At 43.6% G+C, this 23,946-nt stretch overlaps 1 protein-coding gene across 1 annotated transcript in view; it reads right to left on the bottom strand.

The window, feature by feature from the left end:
- The window catches only part of USP54 (ubiquitin specific peptidase 54), a 98,715-nt gene that overhangs the window by 10,362 nt on the left and 64,407 nt on the right, over positions 1 to 23,946 (bottom strand). Inside the window, exons 10-19 of the mRNA XM_056113336.1 lie at positions 23,433 to 23,601; positions 21,614 to 21,784; positions 16,742 to 16,873; positions 16,195 to 16,572; positions 15,761 to 15,992; positions 14,406 to 14,539; positions 12,150 to 12,317; positions 7,804 to 7,923; positions 6,668 to 6,863; positions 3,091 to 4,484 (exon numbers count right to left, since the gene is read on the bottom strand). Coding sequence (XP_055969311.1) covers positions 3,091 to 4,484; positions 6,668 to 6,863; positions 7,804 to 7,923; positions 12,150 to 12,317; positions 14,406 to 14,539; positions 15,761 to 15,992; positions 16,195 to 16,572; positions 16,742 to 16,873; positions 21,614 to 21,784; positions 23,433 to 23,601 — 3,094 coding nt within the window. The remainder of the gene's footprint in view (positions 1 to 3,090; positions 4,485 to 6,667; positions 6,864 to 7,803; positions 7,924 to 12,149; positions 12,318 to 14,405; positions 14,540 to 15,760; positions 15,993 to 16,194; positions 16,573 to 16,741; positions 16,874 to 21,613; positions 21,785 to 23,432; positions 23,602 to 23,946) is intronic.

Here is a 23,946-nt window from a genome sequence, read left to right on the forward strand (position 1 = left end):
TGGATTTTGCTGGTAAATAATCCAGTGGGAAAGGAAAAAGGTGGGGGTGGAATAATTAAATGGAAATTGTCCATATACTGATAACTGGCCAAATAATCACCATGGAAACTTGTAATAAGTACAGAGGGGAATTATTATAACATTTATTCTTATTTTTCACTCTGACTACATTTCAAATTTTCTATGACAAAAGGCTATTTCTTACTTTGTGTTTGTTTGGTTTGGGGGCCACAGCTGGTGGTGTGGATTCGGGGATTCCTGACTCAGGGATACTCCCAGTGGTGCCTGAGGAACTTGTGGCGCCAGGGATTCAACCCAGGGCTTCAGAATGCAAAATATGCACTCCATTTCTTTGAACCATCTCTCTAGTACACTTTTTTTTTAACTGGGACAAAAGCACAACTTCATTTTTCACAAAAAATTACACTGAAAGCAATATAATATCCAGCATTTAAAATTCACAGAAACATTTAATAGGCAACTGAAGATTTTCCATTTACTGAAAAGCACATTTTTAGTTCTATAACCTTTGTTTCTAAACATATAGAACCTACAATTCTAAGTTAAAATTATTGTGGTAGTTAATAATATAACATTTAAAAAAAAACATTGGTTGAAGCTAGCAATAAAGTCTTAATAACGGGTACCTCCCTATAAGTAACTATATAGAAATACTGTTCACTTATCTCAGATAATTACAGACATAGCACATAGATTTGAGCTCTGCACATATATATAACATCAATAAAATATCAGAATTTTATGCTTTTCAGAGACTTAATAAGGAAATATACTTAGTATCAAGAAAGTTTCATTTTTATTTTTATAAAAGCTGAATAATATAACCTAACCCTTCAGGATGCATGGTGGCAGAGGACCTGGGCTGTCCCTCCTCGGGTCCCCGCCCACCCAACAGACTGGCTGTCACACCCACAATGTGCCTCCATGTCCCATCTCAGTGCACCAACAGCCCTGGCCTAGAGACTCCCAGTTGAATGCCAAAATGGATTAGAGATTAGAGATGTCTCTGGAACCCAAACATTTACAATCTAGAAATTTACATTTACAATCGCAGCCGTGTGAGCTCTCGTGATACTCAAGATGAGCAATGGAAAATAAATGATCCAGCGTCTGCCCCTGGCAGGTAGGCTTGAATGGTGGTGGGAAGTTTCGAGCAAAAGACAACGCCCAGAATTAGAGAGAGAGTATTGGGGAAACTGCCTACCACAGAGGCAGGGTGAAGACGGGGATGTGGGTGGTGGAGAATGTGCACTGGTGGAGGGATGGGTGTTCCATCATTGCATGGCTGAATCTCAAACATGAAAGCTTTATTACTCTATCTCACGGTAACACAATTTAAAAAGAAAAGTAATGTGGAGTTCATCTCTAGTACCCATTTCTTACTTATAAAAATATGCCCTATCCAACTGCCAGAATACTGTGCAATTTAGAATATAGGTCAAAGGCTGTATTTATATAACTTTGCTTTATTTCTTGAGCGACACCTGGCAGTGCTCAGTGCTTACTCCTAGCTCTGCTTTCACTCTCCCAGGGTTTCTTTTTGGGGTGATAAAAACACTTCAAGGGGGCCGGAGTGATTGTACAGCAGGTATATGGTACCTCACGCCTTGCATGTGGCTAATATGGGTTCAAACCCCCGCAACCAGAATCATCCCTGAGTGCAGAATCAAGAGTAAGCCCTGAACAATGCCAGGTGTGGCCCAAACCTCTGCCCACCTGAGCATCAGCTAAAAAAGAAAAAAGAAATATATGGACCAGAGTAATAGTACAGTACGTAGGGTGTTTGCCTGGCACGCAACTGACCCAGTAGATTCCCGGCACCTCTTATGGTTCCCCTGAGACAGCCAGGAGTGATTCCCTGGGCAAAGAGCCAGGAATAAACATCACTGGGTATGGCCCAAAATCAAAAAACGAAAGAGAGAAAGAAAGAGTGAAAGAAAGAGAGAAAGAAAGAAAGAAAGAAAGAAAGAATAGTCAATCATAAATATTAGAATATTCATCACAGTATAAATTTCTCCAAGTTCAAATGCACAGAACCATATCTATAATTTTAAGAGCTCTAAGATACTTAAAAAAATCATTGAACAAATTCATGTTACAGGTAAAAACCCTGGGATAGTAAGTGACATCAAATTATATAGATAATTAATGAAGGAGCAAAGGGTTCAGGCTTTGGGATTGTTAAGGTACACCTAAATTAGAAATATTCTTCACATCTACATGAAGATGTGCATTGAAAGCAGAAACGTGACTCTTCACATGGTTTAACTAAAACAGGGATCCAACAGGCAAGTGACCTTGAAATTTCTAGACCTGGCAAAATATTGTAGGTCCAGCATGATCTAGAAATGCCATATTGGAGACCTGACTCAATGTGGACATCCTCATTCCAAGCTGGATGGGGAGGCTGCATGTTGGGGTCTGTACTGCTAAGCTGCAAGAAAGACTTCCACCTCATGCTGAGTCCATCTCAAAGCCCTAGGAACTCTTTCTCCGGGGTTTTGGTTTTGGTTTTTGGGCCACACCAGTGGTCTCAGGGGTTATTCCTGGCTCTGTACTCGGGTATTACTCCTGGGAGTACTTGGGGGACAATGTGGGATGCTGGGGATCAAATCGGTATCTTCTCTGGCCCCTTCTTTGTTCTTCCTTTCCTTTTCTTTTTTTGTTTTTGTTTTGGGGCTGTGCTCAGGATTTTTTGCTGGGGATTAAACCCTGGGTTGGCTGCATGCAAGGCAAATGCCATACTCCAAGAACTATTTCAGCAGTACATATGGAAGGAGCCCTGGGTATTGACCAATTTGGTCTCTTTCTCTAGAAGGAGGAAAACATGCTGAGTGATGTGCTGAGTAATGATTCTGTTCCCATTCTCCACTCTAGCTAGAAAATTATCTAGTCTCTGTTCCAAAGTCTTTATGAACAATGTCTGTCCTACTACCTCTCTTAAACTAGAGATATTATTTGGATAGAATATCCTCCCTCCGTAACCCCAACCCACATAAACACTTCGATCTTGTCCTTCCGCTTTCAGCTTTTACATATCCCTGTGCCCTGGCCAGGTTGTATTCTTACCTGTTTGGCTAAGTGGGTCACCAGTCACATCCTGCTGCCCCCATCCAGAACAGCCAGCTTGAGAGACCTGAAGACTGGCCTGGTAGAGAGACTCCAATTCTGACATCTCCTGTTCTGTGTCTTGGTTCCAATGTGGATGCAAAAGGATGTGGTTTCTTTCTGGATAGGCCACACAGGGATGAGGATCGTATGGAGAGGGCTTCACTCCTGGCCCAGGGACCCCATGTTTAAACTGAGAATCACAGAGTCTTGTGGCATTCACCCAGGAATCCAAAGGCAAGGAACTCCCCAAGTTGACACTGCTGCCCAGTTCCTTAGGGCTAGCAGCTCTCACTGGGGCCAGCTTCCGCTGATACCCAGCTGGCTCTGTCAGCCTGGGCTGCCCTCCCCTAGGAGTGTCCCCATTAGGCAGCACAGAGGTCAGAGCAGCAGAGTGACTTCCAGGCTCTTCCCTGGCAGACAGTCTGTCCCTGCCCGCCTGAGAGGGTTGCTGTATTGCCCAAAGCCAGTGGCCTTTCCCTTGATCCCGTGAGAACGGAGGCTTGGAGTCAGGAGGGGAAGAGTTCTTTCTGAGACTATTTGGCAAACTTCTATCCTGGGAACCTGTCCCAGCCCTTGTGGAGGCACCTTGCATTCCCTGGAACCGTTCTGCCAAAGAACGGACGAGTCCCTTTGTGCCGGCAAACTCTGGCCGATAGGGCTCCTCGCTACCTCTGTCCAATGTGGAAGGCAACGAAGCTTTGAGGCTTTTGGCTTGGAGACATTGGTTAGTTTTCTGCACATCATCGGGAGAGTGAAGCGCAACTGAGGAAGCATCCGACGTGACGGGACGGTAGGCCCTGTGGAGGGGAAGGCTGGGCTGAGCGGACGGGCTGGAAGGACGGCAGGCTGGGTTCTGTGTGTCTCCCCTCTCACAGGGGGCTCTTCCAGCTGCGTGGGAACAAACCATAGCCTGGGATGAGTCAGCAGGATCCCTCCTGTCTTGGAATAGCTGTTCTTTCGAAATGCCTCTTCCTTCTTGAGAGGGAAATCTACTACAGGTGCCACTGTCTCCTCTGTGGCCACGCAGCTGACCCTCGGGTGTATCCGATGTTTCCCAGTCATAGCCTGAATTCTTCTCAGCCCTACCCGGCATTCCAGGCAAGCAATGCCCACGGTGCGCGGAGGGGTCACTGCTGGCCACCTCAACTGAAGTCAGCAGGTTTGAGGCAGACCTGGCGGGGGAACTGCGCAGTGGGACAGACAGGGAAGATGACTCTCGGAATAGCGATGAATGTGATTCATGGCAGGAAGCAGGTGAACGGACGAAAGAACTGGCCCCAAATTCTGTATTCGTGGAGGGTTCCAACTGGGCCTCCTTGTTTAACAATACTTGGAGCGGGACATGCTGTTCACTGAAACAATGGAGAAAGCCAGTCATGAACTGCCCTGATTGACAAGCTCACTTACGAAAGGAACTATTCATTCAGTTCCCATTTCTACCTACTCACAGAAGAAAGGGTGGAAATGAATGGAAAGACAAGCATCGGAAAGCCAATAGTGCGAACGTTCAAGAAAGAGAAGGCACATGACCAGCAGATACACAGGTTAAAAAGTAGTATTAATCCTCTTTACTGAATGCCCTCAAAAAACTGGATTATCAAGTGAAACTGGCATTCTTTGCTACTCAAGAAGTAGCAATCATATTCATATTCTGGTTGAAAATTAAAAAAATGGAAATTGCTAATTTCACATGCAGATGACATGGAAGCAAAGTCTACAAACTACTCATACCACCAGCAAAAATACAGGATACTAAAATACAGAGGGAAATCCTACCTGGAGTCCAGAGGCCTCCCAGTGAAAAGGACCAAAAGGTTACACTTACAGAATAAAAAGTGTTTGAGTTTCTGGGATTCTATAGCATTCAACCATTTCCAATGTGTTTTCATAATCTACATTGGTTGTATAACTCACTGATATGTTCCCCCAAAGTAATATAGTGTGGCTCTCCTGAGATTTGGAAGTGAGAACAGCAATTAGTTAATTGCATTTAGTTATTTTCTCACTAATTGTTTTGTATTCCTCTGCTAAAATGCTATTTCAGAAGCAATTAAATAAAATCTCAATCATATATATCAAATAGCATAAATTTTCTGAAAAGTTTTAGCACCTAAAATTCCTATATTCATCTATTTTAGTGAATAAAGTAACTTATTCAGGGAGGACACTAATTCTAAGAAGAACATGGGATACTCCAGTGAGATAATAGAAATAAAAGAAAGATCAAACAGTGAAGGAAATCTATACCCCAAAGGAAGATGACAACAGTCCCAAGATGGAGTGCTACGAAAGAAAGGTGAATTGTGTACCCAGAATTGGAATGTGGGTGGCCCCAGGGTTACCTATATTTAAAATATATGATTAGATTTCCGAATTGGCATTTAAGTAGAATAGACAGTCGGGGAAAAAGAAAACGGAAGAGCCTGGCTATGAACATTGAATTTGAACGTGACAGCTGTGGGAGTCACCAGGCATTCTGACAATATTATATAATCAGCCCAATATTATAATTACATATTAAATTCCAACAGTGCCAAACAGACCCGGACTTGAATTCCAAACTTCAGTCACTCACTGGCTGAGGAATCCGGAGCACCTTACTTATCCCCTTGGAGCTTGTTCCCTTTCTATAAATACTAAATTGTCTCTAACTCATAAGATTAATATGAGAATAAAATGAAATAAGATAGAAAATGATTAATGTCTGAGCACAGACAAATGTTCAAAACATGTTGCTTGCTTTTAATATTTATATTCTGAAAGTTATTCAGACTTCAGCCAAAATCAGCTTGTACCTACATCAATCTAGTCCTGTAACAGTCAAATTAGAGGACTAAGCTGTGGAGACGTGGGGGCTCATGAGCCAAGCACATAACCTACATGCAGGAGATCACAGCACAACATGTGGTCTGAGCACTGCTGGGAGCAACGCCTAAGCACTGAACCGGGCGCAGCCCCTAAGCACAGCTGGGTGTGACCCCAAAACCAAAAGGAAAAAAAATGAAATGAAAAATAAAACGTGGGACCTAAAACTAACGAACAATGTCACTGTTTCCTAGTCCTGGTGATAGGAAAGGGGGAAAATAAATAAGTAAATAAAGTGAAATTTCAGGGCCCATGAATAAGTTGCTTGCTTTGCATACAACCTGGAACCTGGGTTTGACCCCTGGCATCGCAAGGGTCCTCGGAGCCCGGCTGTGAGCAGAGTCAGGAATATGCCCTGAACACTGCCAGTGTGACCCCAAAGCAAAAACCGAAACCAGGAAAGGACAAGTGAAACACGTGTCTCTTCCTGGTGGTTGGGTCGGAGAGCCGGCACTGGGCCGGCGGTGCTCCCAGGCGCGATGGGAAGCCGGGAGGCCACAGCGCCACGGCTGTCTCCTGTCTCCCGCCCCGTCCACCCAGGGCCCTTCCGGGGCTGAGCTCAGGCCCTTCCCGCTACGCCAGGAGAGTCTTCCTCGCCGAGGGGGAGGCTAAACCGCGAGCACGGCTTCCTCCCTCGGCAAGCATCATCTGCAGTGTTCCCGGGCACTACCTGGTCGGGTGAGGAAGGGCGCCCCCCTGTGCAGGGAGGCAGGCTGAGGGCTGCGGCGGCTGCTGGGATGCTGGGTGCTGCTGCATGCGCTCCTGCAGGCTCCGTGCTTTTCGAATACTGATTTGCAACTTCTTATCGACTAGCGCTCTGCTGTGCGTGCTAGAGCTGGCACCATGCAGGGCAAGTCTTAGTTTAGCTACAATGCAAAAGAAAATATAGCAGAAACAGAACACAAAATACAAACCAAAACAATAAATAAATAAATAAAACTGAACCAAAAATAAGCAAAGATATGCAGTAAAACTCAAATATGCAGCAAGAATGCAAGGCATGGACCATGCATATGCTGTCCAGGGCACGGGGCTGGCTCTGGCTCTAAGGAACATTCATGGAAGCCATGGAGACCGAACAGATTAATTTAAATTCAAACAAACAAACAAACAAACAAAAGCTTAACTAAAATGAATCAGGAAGGTACACTACTGCTTCCATTTGAGAGGCTGCCACCCTTGTCCTCTGCAACTGGCCTGTCTGTATTAGGTCTCCAGAGATTGGTCCCACCTCTCCCTTCCCCAGGAGCAACAGCAGATGTGATCCAAACCTTTAACTGTCTAAACAACAAAGCTTCGTGGGGGTTACATTTAAGGATCAGATATGAAATCTAAGCCTTAATCCCTAGGCATAACCTTTTGGTACTGTAAAACTGTAAGGCAAGGGAAAAACATAAAAAAAATCAAATGTGCAATGCAAAATTAGAAACCTGGAGTCACAGCCAATTTGACTATTTTTTGGGGGGTGGGGGTGTCATAAACTCAGCCTCACTTTTGAGTGAACAGAGAAAGAGAAAACAAACCTAACATCTGAGGTCTAACTGTCTTGGAATAAGAAGGTCCGCATGGCTGGATTAATTCATCCGTAGTTTCCTGCTGAGATTGTTCCAGAAAACATCTTTAGGCCAGAACAGTGCCTAGCACACTTAGAAATCTGAAGAAAAAAGATAGCTAACAGGTCTCAAATGGATGACTGGAAGTGAGGAGACACAAGGGCTGTTTTTATCCCATTGGGGTGACTATGCTAATGACATCTATTGTGAAGTTAGTCAAAGTGCCAGAGCCATAGCGGTTAGAGTTACTTACAGATAGCTTCATTACAGAGAGCCAAAGCTGCAGCACATTCGCCCTTCTGTTCCAGATGTAGTGACTCTTCAAACACTGAATCTGCCTCTTGCAGGGACCTCTCAAAGCCGTCACTCCTCCCTGAAAGGGCCAGTACTTTTCGTTTTCATTACAGTCCATCCAACTTTCCATATGTACTGCTGTTTCCCTTCAGTATGCACCGATCCTCGCTTAGTCTCTAACCTAACCTTACTACAACTATCCATTTGCTATGAAAAACTCTCTGAAACATGTAAGAGAACCAAATGTGCTGTAACTGAGACCTTACCAAAGTCATAAATAAGAGGAATGTCACTGATGCCCACATACTCCAACTATAAGGATTTCCCCAGTAAAGAACTGTAAGATAAAATTGGTTTGTCCTTTCTGCCTTGCAACAGGGAGCTTATAGTAACCCAATAAACATTGGGTTACTCTCATCACAGTGCTCCCACTCCTCTGTGTTTATCTGTAACCTCTTTCTTTGTGCGCTGCTTCCCCAACTGGTCAATTGCCTCTATCTCCTAATCAGACTCTGTTAACTTATACATATTGTTTTTCTCTTCTCCTTAAGTCCTTTGCATAGTTAATTCAGAGCAACGTCCTTTCTGTACAGACACAGAAGACAGTTAATGCTATGCTTTTGTAACTTGGGAGTTAACTGACTCCGAATGATAGTCACTCCTGAGCATCTGTTCTCTCGACTTAAGCCTCAGTTGCCCTTACTTCCTAGATTCCCAATAGCAAGGTCCTGTTGAGGGACTGGATGGACCCAGAGAAAGCTGTGAGCTACCCTGGCATCGAAATGGGCCGGGCCAAAGCACCATAATACCCAACCATAAGTTAAGAGCATAGTCATGGACAAAATCTGTTATGATTCAAAAAGTAACAACTAGATTAGGATCCTGCTAGGGTTAGGAAAGATTAATCTGGCCTAAGCACTGTAGCGTGAGATCTATAGTGAGATGTCCCCAGGAGAGCCACCCTACAAGCTTAATGTATCTCTTACTGTGTCCATACAAAATAACTAATATTTAGAAGTAGAATTAAGATGTTAATTATGTTATTGGACAAAGGAAAGGAGAAAAACCCTAGGTGGTATTTCGCTCTTGAGCCTGATCAGCGATCAGGAAGGGTTTTGATGTTGACTGTGCTACCCTCAATGCGGGGCAGTCGGTGAAAGATTAGAGAGAGGCCAAGGCAGAGAGTGGGAGCGTAGAGAGAGGAGCAAGGGAGACAGGAGGAGATAGGAATGAGGGGCAGTGTGAGACTAGAACGAGGGGCTTAGTGAGACTGGAACAGGCGCGTGGGGAGAATGGAATAATTGGCAACTGATCACAGCCTGGCCCTCGTTTCCTCCTTCATCCGTGCATGGTATTGGCGATCCCAGGAGGGGAAGTGACTCTGAGAACACCAAAGAGAGAGAGAGAGAGAGGAGTGAGAGGAGAGAGAAGAGAGGAGGGAGAGAGAGAAGAGGAGAGGGGAGGGGAGGGGAGGGGAGAGAATGCCACGGGGCTTTCCTAGTCGATCTGTGTTTTGTGATTACACAAAGAACAAAGTGTTATCTATAGCAGAGGGGGGTGTTTTGTGCTTGGAATTGGTCTGTTCAATGTGTAGCAAGATACATCTTGCCAGACTATGCCAGAATGACCCTCCAGATCCCTACCAAGGCCTTCACTCCTATTTTAAGACAAAAGTGCCTTCACTATTCCATGAAAGCCATCTAGATCTCTTCCTTCACTCACCTATTTACAATGTTCTCTGCACCACCCTCAAATGAAAACTCAGTAAACCTCTCAAGAACTGGAGCTCTCAAGTTCCTGACTTCAGTGTTGCTACCTGGGCAGCTGAACAACGTGCATTACTGGTTTGCACATCTCCGTCATCAGATATCATGGCTACGTGAATGTCCCTGCAGTTAGGACGTTGTCCTGTCAGAATTCTGTTCAAAATGACATAGTCATGTCCCTGCTCCTGAAACTATACCAAAAGTGCCATTTCCCATACTCTGGGAGTATATTTGTCCCTCCCCTGAAATGTATGCCAAGGTAGAGACTGAGTCCAGTACAGTGCATAAAAAAATGAGAAAAAGTATCAAAAGGCAACTTTTGTAAAAGAATTCTTAACTTTATAAACCCCCTTCTTCAACTTTATAAACTCACTAAAAAAACAAAAGTTGTAAGTTACTTACAACTGGGGTTAATAAAGAGTTTTCATAAGCTCACATGGGGAAAAAAAAATCAAGGTGTCAGCCATCTCCCCCACAGTGTCTTCTTCTTCCACTGACTTCTGTCTCGCTATACTGAGAAAGATTCTTTCACATCCCTGTGCAAGAACCTTTCCACTCCCCTACTTCAGCATTGCTTTTGGAGAGCGATGGAAAGAAAATGAAGTCACAGATTGGTTCTGAAAAATTCAGTATTCAGGTTTTCAGAACCAAGCTATGAACCTCACTTCCAGAAATGTGTTCTCCCCCAAATTTCCAGGCTTAACATTTTCTCATAATAGTGGAGTCAACTAAATCAGTATAACCTTTAACCATCAGAAGTGTGGCTAGAGCAATTGAAAAAAAAGTTCTCAACAAAGATAAACTAAGATGGTCAATCACTGCTTGGGTTTTAATTATTATTCTCTAAAATCTTAGTAGTATATTAAGTGCTTTTCTTGATCTTTGGTTGAAAGATTTCAACCAAAGAGATTTCAACCAAAGGGGGAATCTATGTTTCATTGCCAATTCTGCAAACCCTTTGAGTTTTCAGCCAAAGAGTCTGCAGAACTGGCAATAAAACATAGATTCCCCCTCTCAAGTTTAATTTACTGTTCAACAGTCAGAGAAGGGAAGAAGAGCCCTCTTTCAGAAGTAATACAAAACTGAGACACCAATGTGATACAACTCAGGAGCAAACAGGGAAAAGGAGACTGGTGACAGCGATGCAGCTCCAAGGCAGAGCTCTTGTTTTGCATGTGTGTGGCTCTGGGTTTCTTCCCCAAAAACTAAAGGTATGTATGTGTGGTAGGAGGGGGCGGGGGGATAAATTCAAATACACAGAGAAGCAGGAATTGCAAACAAACATAATGATTTGAGGTATATGAGGCAAAAATTACCTTAAATTAAAAACACACAATTAAAAAAATAAATAAATAAATAAATAAATAAAAAACACACAATTAGAGGAGAAAAATGGCCCCCACCCCATGGGACTACTTAACCCAGGAAGATTCTCTACATGTTGATTAAAGAGAGGAAGCTCGTCAACAGAATGCCACCCAAACTGCACTGCCATCCTTCATACTGCTTTAGCTCAATTTATCACAACTGATTCTGAATTTTAAGAATAATGAATCAGTTTGTAGAATTTCTAAAAATTGAGATTTAGGTTTTAGGTCCTATTTGAGCTTGGTATCTTGACCCTTTACCCAGCATCTGAGGTAAGCAGGGCAAGCACTAAAGCTGAGTTACTTCCCCAGCCAACTCCTATTTTAAGGTCAGGAAAGTAACATCATAAAGCAACTGAAGAAAACAAAGCGATGAATGTGGGGCAGTTGGAGAGGTTTCAATGAAGTTCATAAGAAGCTTGTCACTGTCACTGTCACTGTCCTCCCGTTGTTCATCAATTTGCTCAAGCAGGCCCAGTAACGTCTCCATTGTGAGACTTGTTGTTATTATGTTTTGGCATATCGAGTAAGTCATGGGGAGCTTGCCAGGCTTTGTCATGCAGGCAAGATCCTCTCAGTAGCTTGCTGAGTTCTCCAAGAGGGACAAAGTAATCGAACCTGGGTCCTCTGGGTCGGCCGCATGCAAGGCAAACGCCCTACCACCGTGCTATCACTCCAGCCCCATAAGAAGCCTATGAGACTGAAAATGAATTCTCAGAGAATCAAAAGTTAATCAGACTGTGTGTTCTTAAAACCTGCGTGGTAAGTCTACCTCCCTGAAGCTCCCTGCAGGAAATCTCAAAAGTATGTTCCTGTCCAGCAAGTAAAATTCTCTTCACTGTGATCCTCACTTGGCCCCTTTTGTACTATTTCTGAATTGTGACCAGTTTTATTTACATCTCCTAGAGCCAGTCCAAAAATGCTTCTCAAAAATGCTTCATGGGAAGCATTTTTCATGAACAGTGCATTATAGCTAACTTATAGACTTTTAATAGATGAGCCCAAATCAGTGCCTATCTCCAGTCACATGTCTTGTCATCTCTGACTTTAGCTTTCACTGAAAAGGATAAATTAAGACAAAACATAACATTGCTAAAAGAAGACATGAGATCTACAAGCTTTAGTATGTTTTCCTGAATATTGCTCTCTTTCTCCCCGTCACCCATAATTACCCTGATTCTGAAGTTCATCCAAGTCCATGAAGCGACTGGGATGAGGGTTAAACCCTTTAGCTGCCTCTAATTCTTTCTCCCGTTTCCTTCTAAGTTCCTGCTCCTGGGCCCTCCTGGCCACTTCTTCCTGCAATTCATCCAGTTCACTTTTGGCAGCCACCTCTCCACCTGGAATACAACGAAGAGAAATTGTCACATTTCCATAACTGAGGCAAGGAGAACTTATGAACACTGTACTATTTTTCTTTTGAAATTCTTGGTTTCAATTTGGAGTTCATTTTTTGGACGGTGCTTTTCATATCAGATTTTAAAGCAATAAACTACAATAAACTATAATAAAAACAGTAACAACAATGAATAAATTTAATAAGTACTTATAACAATTATGATAACAATTAATACTTATTGAGCATTATACATTTTAATGCTTTGCAACAATTTTAAGCATATATATGTGTGTATATATATATGCATACATATATACATATACAATCTATAAGGTAGCTGTGATCCACATAAAACTTATGTCACAAAAAGGATCAATACCCTGCCCATGGCAACACAGAAGGCAAATGGTGAAAGTAAACTAAAGTTAATATGCTACATTCCTATTAGAGAGTATTCTCTGCCATGCAGGGGCTGGAGCAATAGCACAGCGGGTAGGGCGTTTGCCTTGCATGTGACCAATATGGCCGACCCAAGTTCGATTCCTCCACCCCTCTCAGAGAGCCCAGCAAGCGACCCGTGATGTATTCGATATGCCAAACACAGTAACAAGTCTCACAATGTTACTGGGCCCGCCTGAGCAAATCTCTGCCATGTGATGTCATTTATTCCTTGGGACACTTCAAGCAAGTTACTTTAACTGAGATTCTCATGCACACCCATGAAAACTTCTCAGCATCACACCTATCAGCAGTATACCCAGCCCCTCTCCACCAAGGACCCCAATAACCCTCCCTTCCAACACTCTAGCTAACTCGATTGTGTGAATCAGTTCTCCTATTGCTTTTCGGGTGGTCGGGGGAGGGATGGACCATACCCAGCGGTGCTCAGGGCTTACTCCTAACTCTGTTCAGGGATCACTCAAATTTGTTACATCAAATTTCAGTGCTTAATAAGTGAAGAATTTATCCTGAACCATTAGAATTGGGTCTCTAACTAAGTGGAATAGACACCATAAGTTTATGAGTGTATTATGAATGGAATGTAAAAAGGAGCCAAACACCGTCACAACCTGAGATCTTTACTCTCGGTGCCTCATAAATAAAGTTCCAATCTTTATCTTCTTCAAGTTTTAACTTATTAAATCACTAGTTTCTCTGAGAGAAAGCCTGCTTTAAACTATGTTTTTGTTTTGTTCTGTTTTGGATTTGGCAATGCTCAGGAACCATTTCCTGGTGCCTGGGGACCACGCAGTGCCAGAGACCTAAGCCAGGGCTCTTTCATGCAAAACATGTGCTCCAGCACATCGAGCTATATTCCTGGCTCACTTTAAACTATTTTAAAATCATTTACATTTAGTATGAAGGAGTCAGATCATTTGTTGGAGAGCTTGTTTTGAGAGAATGAAGTATAAGGACGCAAGGCATACAGAGAGCAGAGAGGTTAAGGTTCTTGCCTTGCACGTTGCCTACCCTGGCTCCATCCCTGGCACCCTGTATGCTTCCCTGAGCACTGCCAGGAGTAAGCTCTGAGCACAGTATAAGTAGTGATCCCTGAGCATCATCAGGTGTTGCCCACCCACACCTCCATAAAATTGAATTGTATTTAAAATGAAGAGAAAACAAGTACTGCACAGGCCACAGGAAAAAACTAAGGGTAGATTTAATAAGCAATTTCTCGGTTTTGCCTATTTGTTCCTCTTTGTTGTCTCAGTTCATAGTAATTGAAACAATCAGAATCTAGTCCCACGAGTCAATTTCCATGCCAAGGAATGTCGTAAAACTTATTCTTCTACAGGAGTAAGTGCTACTGACCCGGTTCACTATATATCTGTTCCTTCTCGCTCCCACAGGGCTCTCTCCAGGGTAGAAACAATCAGGCAAGCCATGATTTAAATAAAGAAAGAAAAGAAAAAGGAAAAGGTAGAAAAATCCAAAGACAAACTAGTTCCAATGCTTCCAAATTTATAATCCACTGGAATACTCAAGGTGGGCAACAGTCATCTAAATCCAAATGTACTCAAAAAAGAGTGTTTCCCAAATAAAACTGGCAGATAAGTTCACTACACCAAAACAGAGTTGTCCTGCTTACCTGAGAGGGGTTGATTCTTTGTCCAGCCACTCCTGGATGCTGTGGGGTCCACCTCTAGGGCACTACTGCTGTGAGACTTTGGGATGTGGCGCCAGGAAGGTGCCAACCCAGCTAACCTCTTAGCACTCAGGTCCCTTCAAAGGAAAAACTAGAGTCTAGTGAAAGCATCAGAAGAGGCTTAACTCTAAACATTACAGGATTAATTCCCTCAAAAACAAAAACGGTAAAGCATCAAACTAGTAAAATCAAACTGGTATAAGCATGTATTAAAATGTTTCCGAAAAACTGAAATATCCACTAATTCCCCGCATCTCCTCTCACCTCATTCATATCTTGTGCATCTAGCAAAGTCTCTGGCACAAAGCTCGTTGAACCAGTTAATGAGTTAATGAGCATATAGTTTTGTATGTTGCCTTCCTCTCTTTTATAACACTATAGCATTACCTTATTTGTAAGACTGTGGCCAGTTGGGAAGGGAGAGAAAGTATGAGGATGTGGTTATCACCCTTGGAGAAGATATAATTATTCCTTTCAAAGCAGCACTATTATTAGGACCTTGACTCTGACAATTCAGTAAAAATAATGTCTGAGATCTAAAACGTATAAAGTAACATGGGCACTATGAATAGGTTGCAATGAGTCCTATTAAACTGTCATTGCAGTTCTTTTTTCCCACGGCAGGGATCAAACCAAAGGCCTCAGATGTGCAAGGCAACTGCTCATTCGCTAAACCACACTCTCAACCTGTTATCTTATGGGATGTATGGTTATCGGTGGCTTCATAAATCCAAGAATTCCTGGTAACCCTAAAGGACAAGGAAAAGGATGCGGAGGAGAAGGAAAAGAACCACCTATCCTACAGTGAAAGATAAGAACAAATAACAAATGTGTTTTCTCTCAGATAATAATAATTTATAAGCTTTAGTTCACTGATAAATTCTTTTTCTTTCATTAAATCATTTACAGGGGTTTGGGTGATAGAACAGTGGGTAGGGCACTTGTGTTGCAGGCAGCTGACCTGGCTGATCCCCAGCATCCTATATGCCTCCCTACCCCCCCCACACACCCCCCCCCCCCGCCCCCAGCACTGCCAGGAGTGATTCCTGAGCACAGAGCCAGGCAGAAGCCCTGAGCATCACAGGGTGGGGCCCCCAAACAAACGAACAAGTCCGTACAAAACAATTACTTTGTAATTCCCTTCTTGCCCTTTTGCCCAGCAGAGGGTGCTGTTGTCCTGAAAGTCACTAGCACACAGGCTGGCCTGCAGGGTGGTCAGGGCCCCATCTCTCCCAAGTTCCGAGCACTGGCTCAGCGTGCTGCAGGGGACAGGGACGCTACTCAAAAGCAAACAATACCTGCTGGCACTCGCGCTCTCCGTCAGGGCGACGTCCAGGCTGACAGGGCTGCTGCTGTTCCTCTCGCTGCTCTCATAGCCCGACTCCATCCGCTGGATGAGGCGAGGCTGCTGCTCTAACAGGTGAGCACCTGGCCGCGCAGTGCCCGCGGGCTTCCACGGAGGGCTGGGTCCACCAGTTTTAACCTCATAAGCAGGTGGCTTGCTCAGTTCATCTGGTGTAAATTCCTTAGCTATCCCGGTCCAAAGCCAAGCATGGAAAAGGAGGTAGATTAGCCTCTGCCTCGAATTAAGGTCTAAGCCCCCTCTGCTATTACTTCTTCAGTGAATGTATATCCCCAACAGCTCAGCACTACGGTAAAAACATACTTGGCCAAGTCTATGAGACAATCCAGACTTTTAAAATACTCAAGTTTGTTTTACTCCTAAACTCACCTGAATCCTCAGAAAAGGGACTGAGTTGGGTGTAGCCACAATGCTTCCTTTTGTCCTTACTAAAGATACTGTCAATATTCAGAGATTCCCTCTTGGGTCTCCATGTTGGGCGATACTTGCTGGAAGAACTGGATTTTGACTCACTGCTGGTGCTCTCTCCTTCCCAGTCACGAGAGTATAAAGGCAAGTTCTTCAGGTTCTTGTCAGTCTGGTGTCCTCCCTTCCCTGCAAAGGGAGAGCCCGCGCTGGTCTGCGAGGCCAGGGATGGTCTGTTATGGATCATGTTGCTGACCGTCTCTTTAAAGTCCCTCAGCCTGTTGGTGCTGCCCGATGACTTTGAGGCGTTCCTAGGAGCCTGCTTCTCTTTCAGTGTTTCTCCTGAAAAACATAATAAAATGCAAAGAAGGAAACAATGGTCAGTGTTTAATTACAGATGCCCAGATGCCCAGATCCCAAAGTGGAGAGGAAGCATGGCCACCCCACTGGGCCATGGGCAAGTCCCGGTGTGAGCGAGACTGAGGGCAAGCAGCGCGGCAGAATGGCTTGCCTTCACTGTGGTACCCGGAGGCTCGCGACTCATCCACCTTCCTCCTCGCTCGGCCAGAGCTCCTCTTGCGTTCCAGCAGTGACCCTGTCTTGGACGTGAGTTTCTGATTGCATTCGCTGTCAGTCAGATGTCCTGGAAGCACAGGGGACAGGGATGAGCTGGGACCTGACACTGACCCCATTGTCTTGGGACTCCCAGCAGCGCCCCGCCCATACATCCAAGTATCAGAAGCTAGAAGAACCAAGACTATCTGAAGTAGAGTGGTAGTAACTACAAATAAATGCAATCTAAAGTATTTCATGGGAACTTCCAAGGCTATAAAGTCTTCTGAGATTTTTGGGGGGAGGAGGTGACAGTCCTAAGGTACCAGGACCTTACAAGTACAAAGCACAAACTCTTCTACTGAGCTACATTCTGGGACTTTTTTGGGGGGGTGGGGAGGGACCGCAGCGCAGGGAACCATCAGATCTTCACGCATATAAAGCATGTGCTCTACCACTTAGCAGCACATTTTGGCCCACAATGACCATTACTTTTTTCTGGTGGGAGGGCCAGGGTGGCCCACACCCAGCAGTATTCAGAGCTTACTTCGGGCTCTGTGCTTAGGAGTGACCCCTAGTCCCACAGCCAGGGACTGAACTGGGCTTGACCACATGCAAGGCAAACACTTTACTATCTCTCTAGTAATTATCATTCGTTCACTCATAATCTTCCTAATGACCCAAAGGATACATTCTGTCACTGTCCTCCCGTTGTTCATCGATTTGCTCGAGCGGGCCCAGTAACATCTCCATTGTGACAATTGTTACTGTGTTTGGCATATCGAATAAGTCACGGGGAGCTTGCCAGGCTTTGCCGTGAGGGCGAGATACTCTCAGTAGCTCCGAAAGGGGTGGAGGAATCGAACTCGGGTCGGCCATGTTGGCCGCTTGGAAGGCAAATGCCTTACCCGCTGTGCTATCGCTCCAGCCCAAGGATACATTAATTGGTAATTTTTATAAGGCAAAGTTTTAAAGATTAAATTAAAATGTCATGTACCAGTGCATTTTCACTCTCATATAAACAGAGCTTGCCCTTTTATTTATTTTCTTATTTATTTTCAAGTAACGTCCAGATTTTATTAACCTAGAATTATCCCAAGCATCTCAGTCTTTGTCCAGGAGCTCTGACTGTGTGACTCTCATTCCCATCCCTAGTCCAGGTATCACGAAACTTGACCTCACTGGAGATTACACTTTACAGTTAAGATTCAGATCTCTAAGACATGAGAGCAGGGAAGGTCGGTAAGATAATGGTAGAGAGATCCTGAAGCACCGGCAGATAACTGATAGAGCAGCTCTGTGAGTATAAAACAACTTCAATAGTATTGCCAATTATGACACTCCAATAACAAACTAATCAAAAAAGATTCAATTCTAAACCATCCTGAAATGTAAATCATTGAAAGGGGTACTGAATATTTAATAATTCTCATTCTCATCCCCAGACTTTACCGGAGATTCACTTTCAAGTTTCTCAGTATTAATCACTGGAAACCCAAGCACACAGATCTGGGTTCTTTCATGTAATTTGTCCTATTTCATGCCCATAGTATGAGAACATATAACTATGAGTTGGTAACAGCAAATGTCACACTATAATCGTTATAATTACTTCATAAGTTTCTGAAATCAGAACTGAAAGCCAGAGGCAAATTAAACTGGAAGCTGTTTTAGAAAATCCCCAAGGTTCTCCCACGTACTGAGGACTAACTGAATGTTTTCCTATGTTAGTACAGGAAAAGTCCTTGTAGATTTTCAGATATTCGCAGAGAAGTGATGGGCCTACATGTTTTCAATTAATAACCAATGATATCTTTTGTTACTTTTATTTGTTCTTATGCTATTTCTGGGCCCACAGGAAAGAAATCACTTGCAGCAACTAAATCTACAAGTTAAACCAGTGGATTATATTGGCCCACTGCCAGCAGCAGCCAATCAAAAACCCTTCACAGAAACCTCATTCGCCTGGAAAATTGGCCTTAGTTATCATGTAACTTGATTTTCTCTTCAGAAACATCTTCTAAAGAAACACTTTCAAGTACTCATTGATGCAATATCATCAAGAGAAATCCAACTCTGACCACACTTCTAGATCCAATTCTGACCACACTTTGTTTGGTTTTAATTTACAAAACAAACAAGCTAGAGAATGTGAACGTTTACCACAGGAGCACAATCAGAAAAAAGTTTAAATATAGGAATCTCAAAGACAAACCTGCTAGTTCTTCAACCAAAAATTCCAAGTATAAAAGAGGAGAAACTTAAGATTAAAGGAAATGGCAAAGACCTATCAATTCCATAACAATATGTAACTTCATTTTGGATTCTAATAATACACTATCTGTCACACATATCATGAAGCCAAACACAGAAACCATTAAAAAACTTATGACGGGGGCTAGAGAGATAGCACAGCGGGTAGGGCGTTTGCCTTGCACACAGCTGACCCGGGTTCGATTCCCAGCATCCCATATGGTCCCCTGAGCACCGCCAGGAGTAACTCCTGAGTGCAGAGCCAGGATTAACTCCTGTGCATTGCCACCTGTGACCCAAAAAGCAAAAAAAAAAAAAAAAAAAAGACATTCATAAAGTAATTTGATATTGCTTATTTGGTGGTTTTAAGAAATTACTCTTTTAAGTGTGATAATGGTACATTAAAAAAAATCACTTTGGGCTGGAGCGATAGCACAGCGGGTAGGGCGTTTGCCTTGCACGTGGTCAACCCGGGTTGGATTCCCAGCATCCCATACGGTCCCCTGAGCACCGCCAGGAGTAATTCCTGAGTGTAAAGCCAGGAGTAACCCCTGTGCATCACCTGGCATGACCGAAAAAGCAAAAAATAAAAATAAAGATAAATAAATAAATAATCACTTCTTGCCACATTCTCTCCCCAGGACATTCGCTCGCATCTTCGCCCGAGATGTGAACCGTGGCCTCTTCCCCCTCTGGGGAAGCCCATGTCTCTCTAGAGCACATACCTCTCCCCTCTCAGACTTCTTGAAATATATTTCACTAAATATTGTAAAATAATATCAAAAAATAAATATTTTTCAAAAGTAAAAACAATAATTTATGTTTTTGAGATACATACTAATATATGTGCAAAAAATATGTAATATTTCTGATGGATTTCTACTTTCACATGGATGCGAAGTGAGTTCTCAGGTTTCTTTTTAGCAGTCAAGACTAGTTGCATTCTCGTATGGATCTGCCACCCTTGCTTATGCACAGTGGCATGCCACACTTTGTTATCCAAGTGTGTTTCTATTCTCTACTGAGCGCGATAGCACAGGGGTTTGCCTTGCATGTAGCCAACCTGGGTTTGATTCCTCCATCCCTCTCGGAGAGCCTGGCAAGCTACTGAGAGTATCCCACCCGCACGGCAGAGCCTGGCAAGCTCCCCATGGCATATTCAATATGCCAAAAATAGTAACAACAAGGCTCACAATGGAGACATTACTGGTGCCCACTCAAGCAAATCAATGAACAAGGGGAGGACAGTGCTACAGTGCTACAGCGAGATACATACTAAGATAATTACGGGAAAAATGATATGTTTGAAATCTGCTTCAAAAAATCGAGGAGTAGGAAAAGTGGAAAGAGACATAGATAAAACTAGATTGACTATGAGATATTGTTCAATCTAGGTTCATGATATGTGTGACAGATAGTGTGTTATTCTGCTCAGTATACTTCGGTGTGTGTGTGTGTGTGTGTGTGTGTGTGTGTGTGTGTACGTACGTGTGTGTGTGGGGGGGGGGGCAATGCCCAGTGGTGCCTGGAGGTCACTACAAGCAAGGTTCCATGGATCTTGTGGTTCCAGAAGCAAATGAGGGGATCCTGCATGCAAAGCACATGCTTCAGCCTTCTGAGTCACCTCCAAGACTGAGAGTATATTCTAACACAGTAAATTGGGTAATATAGTTACAGTAGTATTCAAGTTTATGGTACTGAGATAAGGTTGCCACAGAATGCCACCTCAGTGGCCATAACATCCCTGTCCCTATGTCACCTCTGCTCTGGCTTTCCTTCCTTTCCTAACACCCATCCCAATTCTTTATTGATTGACAATTATAGTTTCAGTATATGAAAATGTATGTGTGTGCATGTTTGCATTTTTCAACTTTTAGAAATGTTTAAAAAGGTCATGCGCAGAGTCAGAGTCTAAACCACCAATATGAAGCTATAAACTCACTCCTATCCAGTTCTAAGACTGTGAGTACTAGTCTGCCTTTGGTGGAAAACTCCACCTTAGCAGCCACTCACTGATCTTCCTTTCATGCCTTATACTGATTTCTTCCATGGACACAGGTTCACACTTCTACAGATCAACAGGACAATGCAAGTATGTTCCTTGCGTGCAGTTCATAGTAACAGACCAGCTTTCATTCTTGTGCATCTCTGTTCTGCAGGAAGCCTAATGAGGTGATAAGCAGATGTTCCCATTCCAAAAATAAACCCCCTTTATCAAAATCCTTTACTTGAAACCAAGTGTGGCATGAAAACGAGACAGGCTACATGACCGCAGGATTTAATGGGACACTAGGAAAAGGACAGAGATCAAAGCATAGAAGATAAAGCAGATTTCAAAGTAAACAGTCATATCAATAATTACATAATGATCCTAATTGATAAGCTGCTGTTAGCAGTAATATGTGAAATGGAACACCATCATTTTCTCAAAATTCAGTTGCTTTTTTAAATCACAATTAGTTTTGTGCACAGTCATCGCATGACAAACATTTCTGACTTGCCCAGGTTTCTTTTTCTTGAGAGACCCTCTATTCAGGAACTGACCCAGGCAAGCAGGGCCTACTATATCAGTCCCTACCTGTGTCCCGACTGCTCTGAGACATGGAATCACTCTCCACGTTATAGATGACTGTCCCCTGAGACTCAGAAGAGAAGTGACTGACCACAGACTCATGGTGGGAGTGTTTGTAGGGACAGCTCTCCGCAGAGGAATCTGTTCGAGTGTCACTGGAGATGGAAGGCTCCCTCCCTGAGGGAAGGAGGAGACACACGGGAAAGTGAGGACAGAGAAGAACAGACACAGAAGAAGGCAAAGAGATGGAAGGCGACAAAGGTCCGTAAGGTAAGAGTTTCCTAGATGAAAGGGTGAGAAGGAGACACCAGAGCCATTCGCCCCAACACCCAACTTCCGGATAACCCAGACACACAAACAAGTTCTCCCATTCCTGCCCCTACCTTGCTGAAGCCCTCACTTTGCCTGCCACTGTCAAAAACTGTGGGGCTTTTAGAAAACCTATGGGGGGAAAGCGGAAAGGAAAAAGTTGTGAAAAGTAACATCTAATTAGATGGAGAGTCCCAGGTCGACCTGGCATATATAATCAGTTGTTCCCTTATCCCATCATTTTTCTGCAATACTGCCAGAAATGTCATTTCAAACACTAAATTGACATTATAAGCACTTTTTATATCACTGAGGAGTTATGGGGCTGCAATTTCTACTTTAGTGTGAATGCGTTAAGTCAGTCTATACTTTCCTTAAAGTCTCCCGAGATGCACCCAACAGTGGAGATAGTGTCAGACTGGAGGGAGAAGTCACTGAGCAGGTCTGGGTGAGGTGTCAGAGTAGGAAGAGCAGGGACGAGCAGGAGGGAGGGTCAAAGGCGGGGGCGGGGGGGGGGGGGAGGGCAGAGACCAAAGACTGATGTCCTCTCCTTCAAAATGTATACTCGAGTCAACCCGAGTCTAAAAGAGGACATTTCTTCTTCCCGTTCATAAATCAAAATCTATAGGGCTGTAAAGCCTGGTGTCTAAGAAATTATTAGCCTCTGTAGGTTAACCTCAGACTCTAGGCATCATGCCAAAATTGTGAGAAAACTGTCTCTACAGGTGAAGATGATTAAAAGTCCAGACACTCGAACTAGAAGTGGACAAGTCATTGATAAGCTGAGGGATTTCACTCTCTCATTTGGCATTTTGAAACAAAAATATCACCCCCTGACCCTCCAAGATAACTAATTCTGTAATACTCAAATCATTTTTATCGGCCTTGTAACAAGTCTCACAATGTTACTGGGTTCGCTCGAGCAAATCGACGAACAATGGGAGGACAGTGACAGTAACAGTGATTTTTATCAGCCTCCATCTCACGTAAATTGCTATGAAACTGCTGGTAACAACCGTCACCTTTGAGCTGAGGTCAGCAGAGGGGAGTGGAACAGGGTCTGAAAGGAAGAGGGCCTGGTGGACTCTGGCACAGGGACAAGGGGATACTGGGGATGGCTGTGGGGGGCTGCAAACAACACAAAGGTCTGAAACTGGACCCCTGAAACTGACTCCTGCAGACCATCATTACCTCATAACATGAAAAAGGAAAGGACCCGGAACCTTAGTCAAACAAAAAACTAACATCTTGGTTAAAGTCAACAACATGATTTCCTTCTAACTTCTGAACTGGGGCCAAGTGATTTTGGCAGTGCATTCTCGCCAGATAAAGGAGACAGGTCTGGCACTGCCTGGGCCTCAGCACCCGTCGGCTCTTCTCTCATATCCATCTCACAGACTCCCCCTCGCCAAGGCCGGTCACGTATGACTCAGGATCAATAAGGAGCCCCAAGTGTTCCAAGAGCACGCTGGAAAGGGGCTGGGGAGGAAGGGCAGACCAGACCAAGGCTGCTCACCTGAGTCTTCACTGTCATAGCACGTCCTGCTGTATGGCTGGAACTCGACTTGAGGGGGCAGGTCCTGTGTGGACACTGGGGTCCCCTGAGGGTCCGCATAGAGCAGCAGCAAAGGCTGATAATGCCCCTTGATGCATTTGGTCACCACATCTTTCCATTTGGGCCCAATCTGGACCAAAAATAACCAGAACAACATGATGATTATACTTCACAGCCACAATTCAAAATATAGCTAGCCATTCTATTTTTCTAAAAAAAAAATGAAGACAATGGAAGGACAAGTATTGGGTAAAAATAATTGTTAACCTTAATGGAACAACAAAAGTGATTTTGTCTAAACTTCATTTTTTTTTGCTTTAAAACCCTTTAAATAGCATTAAAAGTCTGTATAAAAAAGGGATGAGTAAAATTACTTTTATTTCTAAAAACAGCAATTCAGTTATGAATTATATGAAAATACATTTTCCAAGGTGGATTATTATGTAAGAAGCTTTCAGCTTGCCTTTGTAATCAA

Source organism: Sorex fumeus, unplaced genomic scaffold, assembly GCF_029834395.1.
Source record: "Sorex fumeus unplaced genomic scaffold, SorFum_2.1 ptg000020l, whole genome shotgun sequence".
In the NCBI taxonomy this organism is placed as follows: domain Eukaryota; kingdom Metazoa; phylum Chordata; class Mammalia; order Eulipotyphla; family Soricidae; genus Sorex; species Sorex fumeus.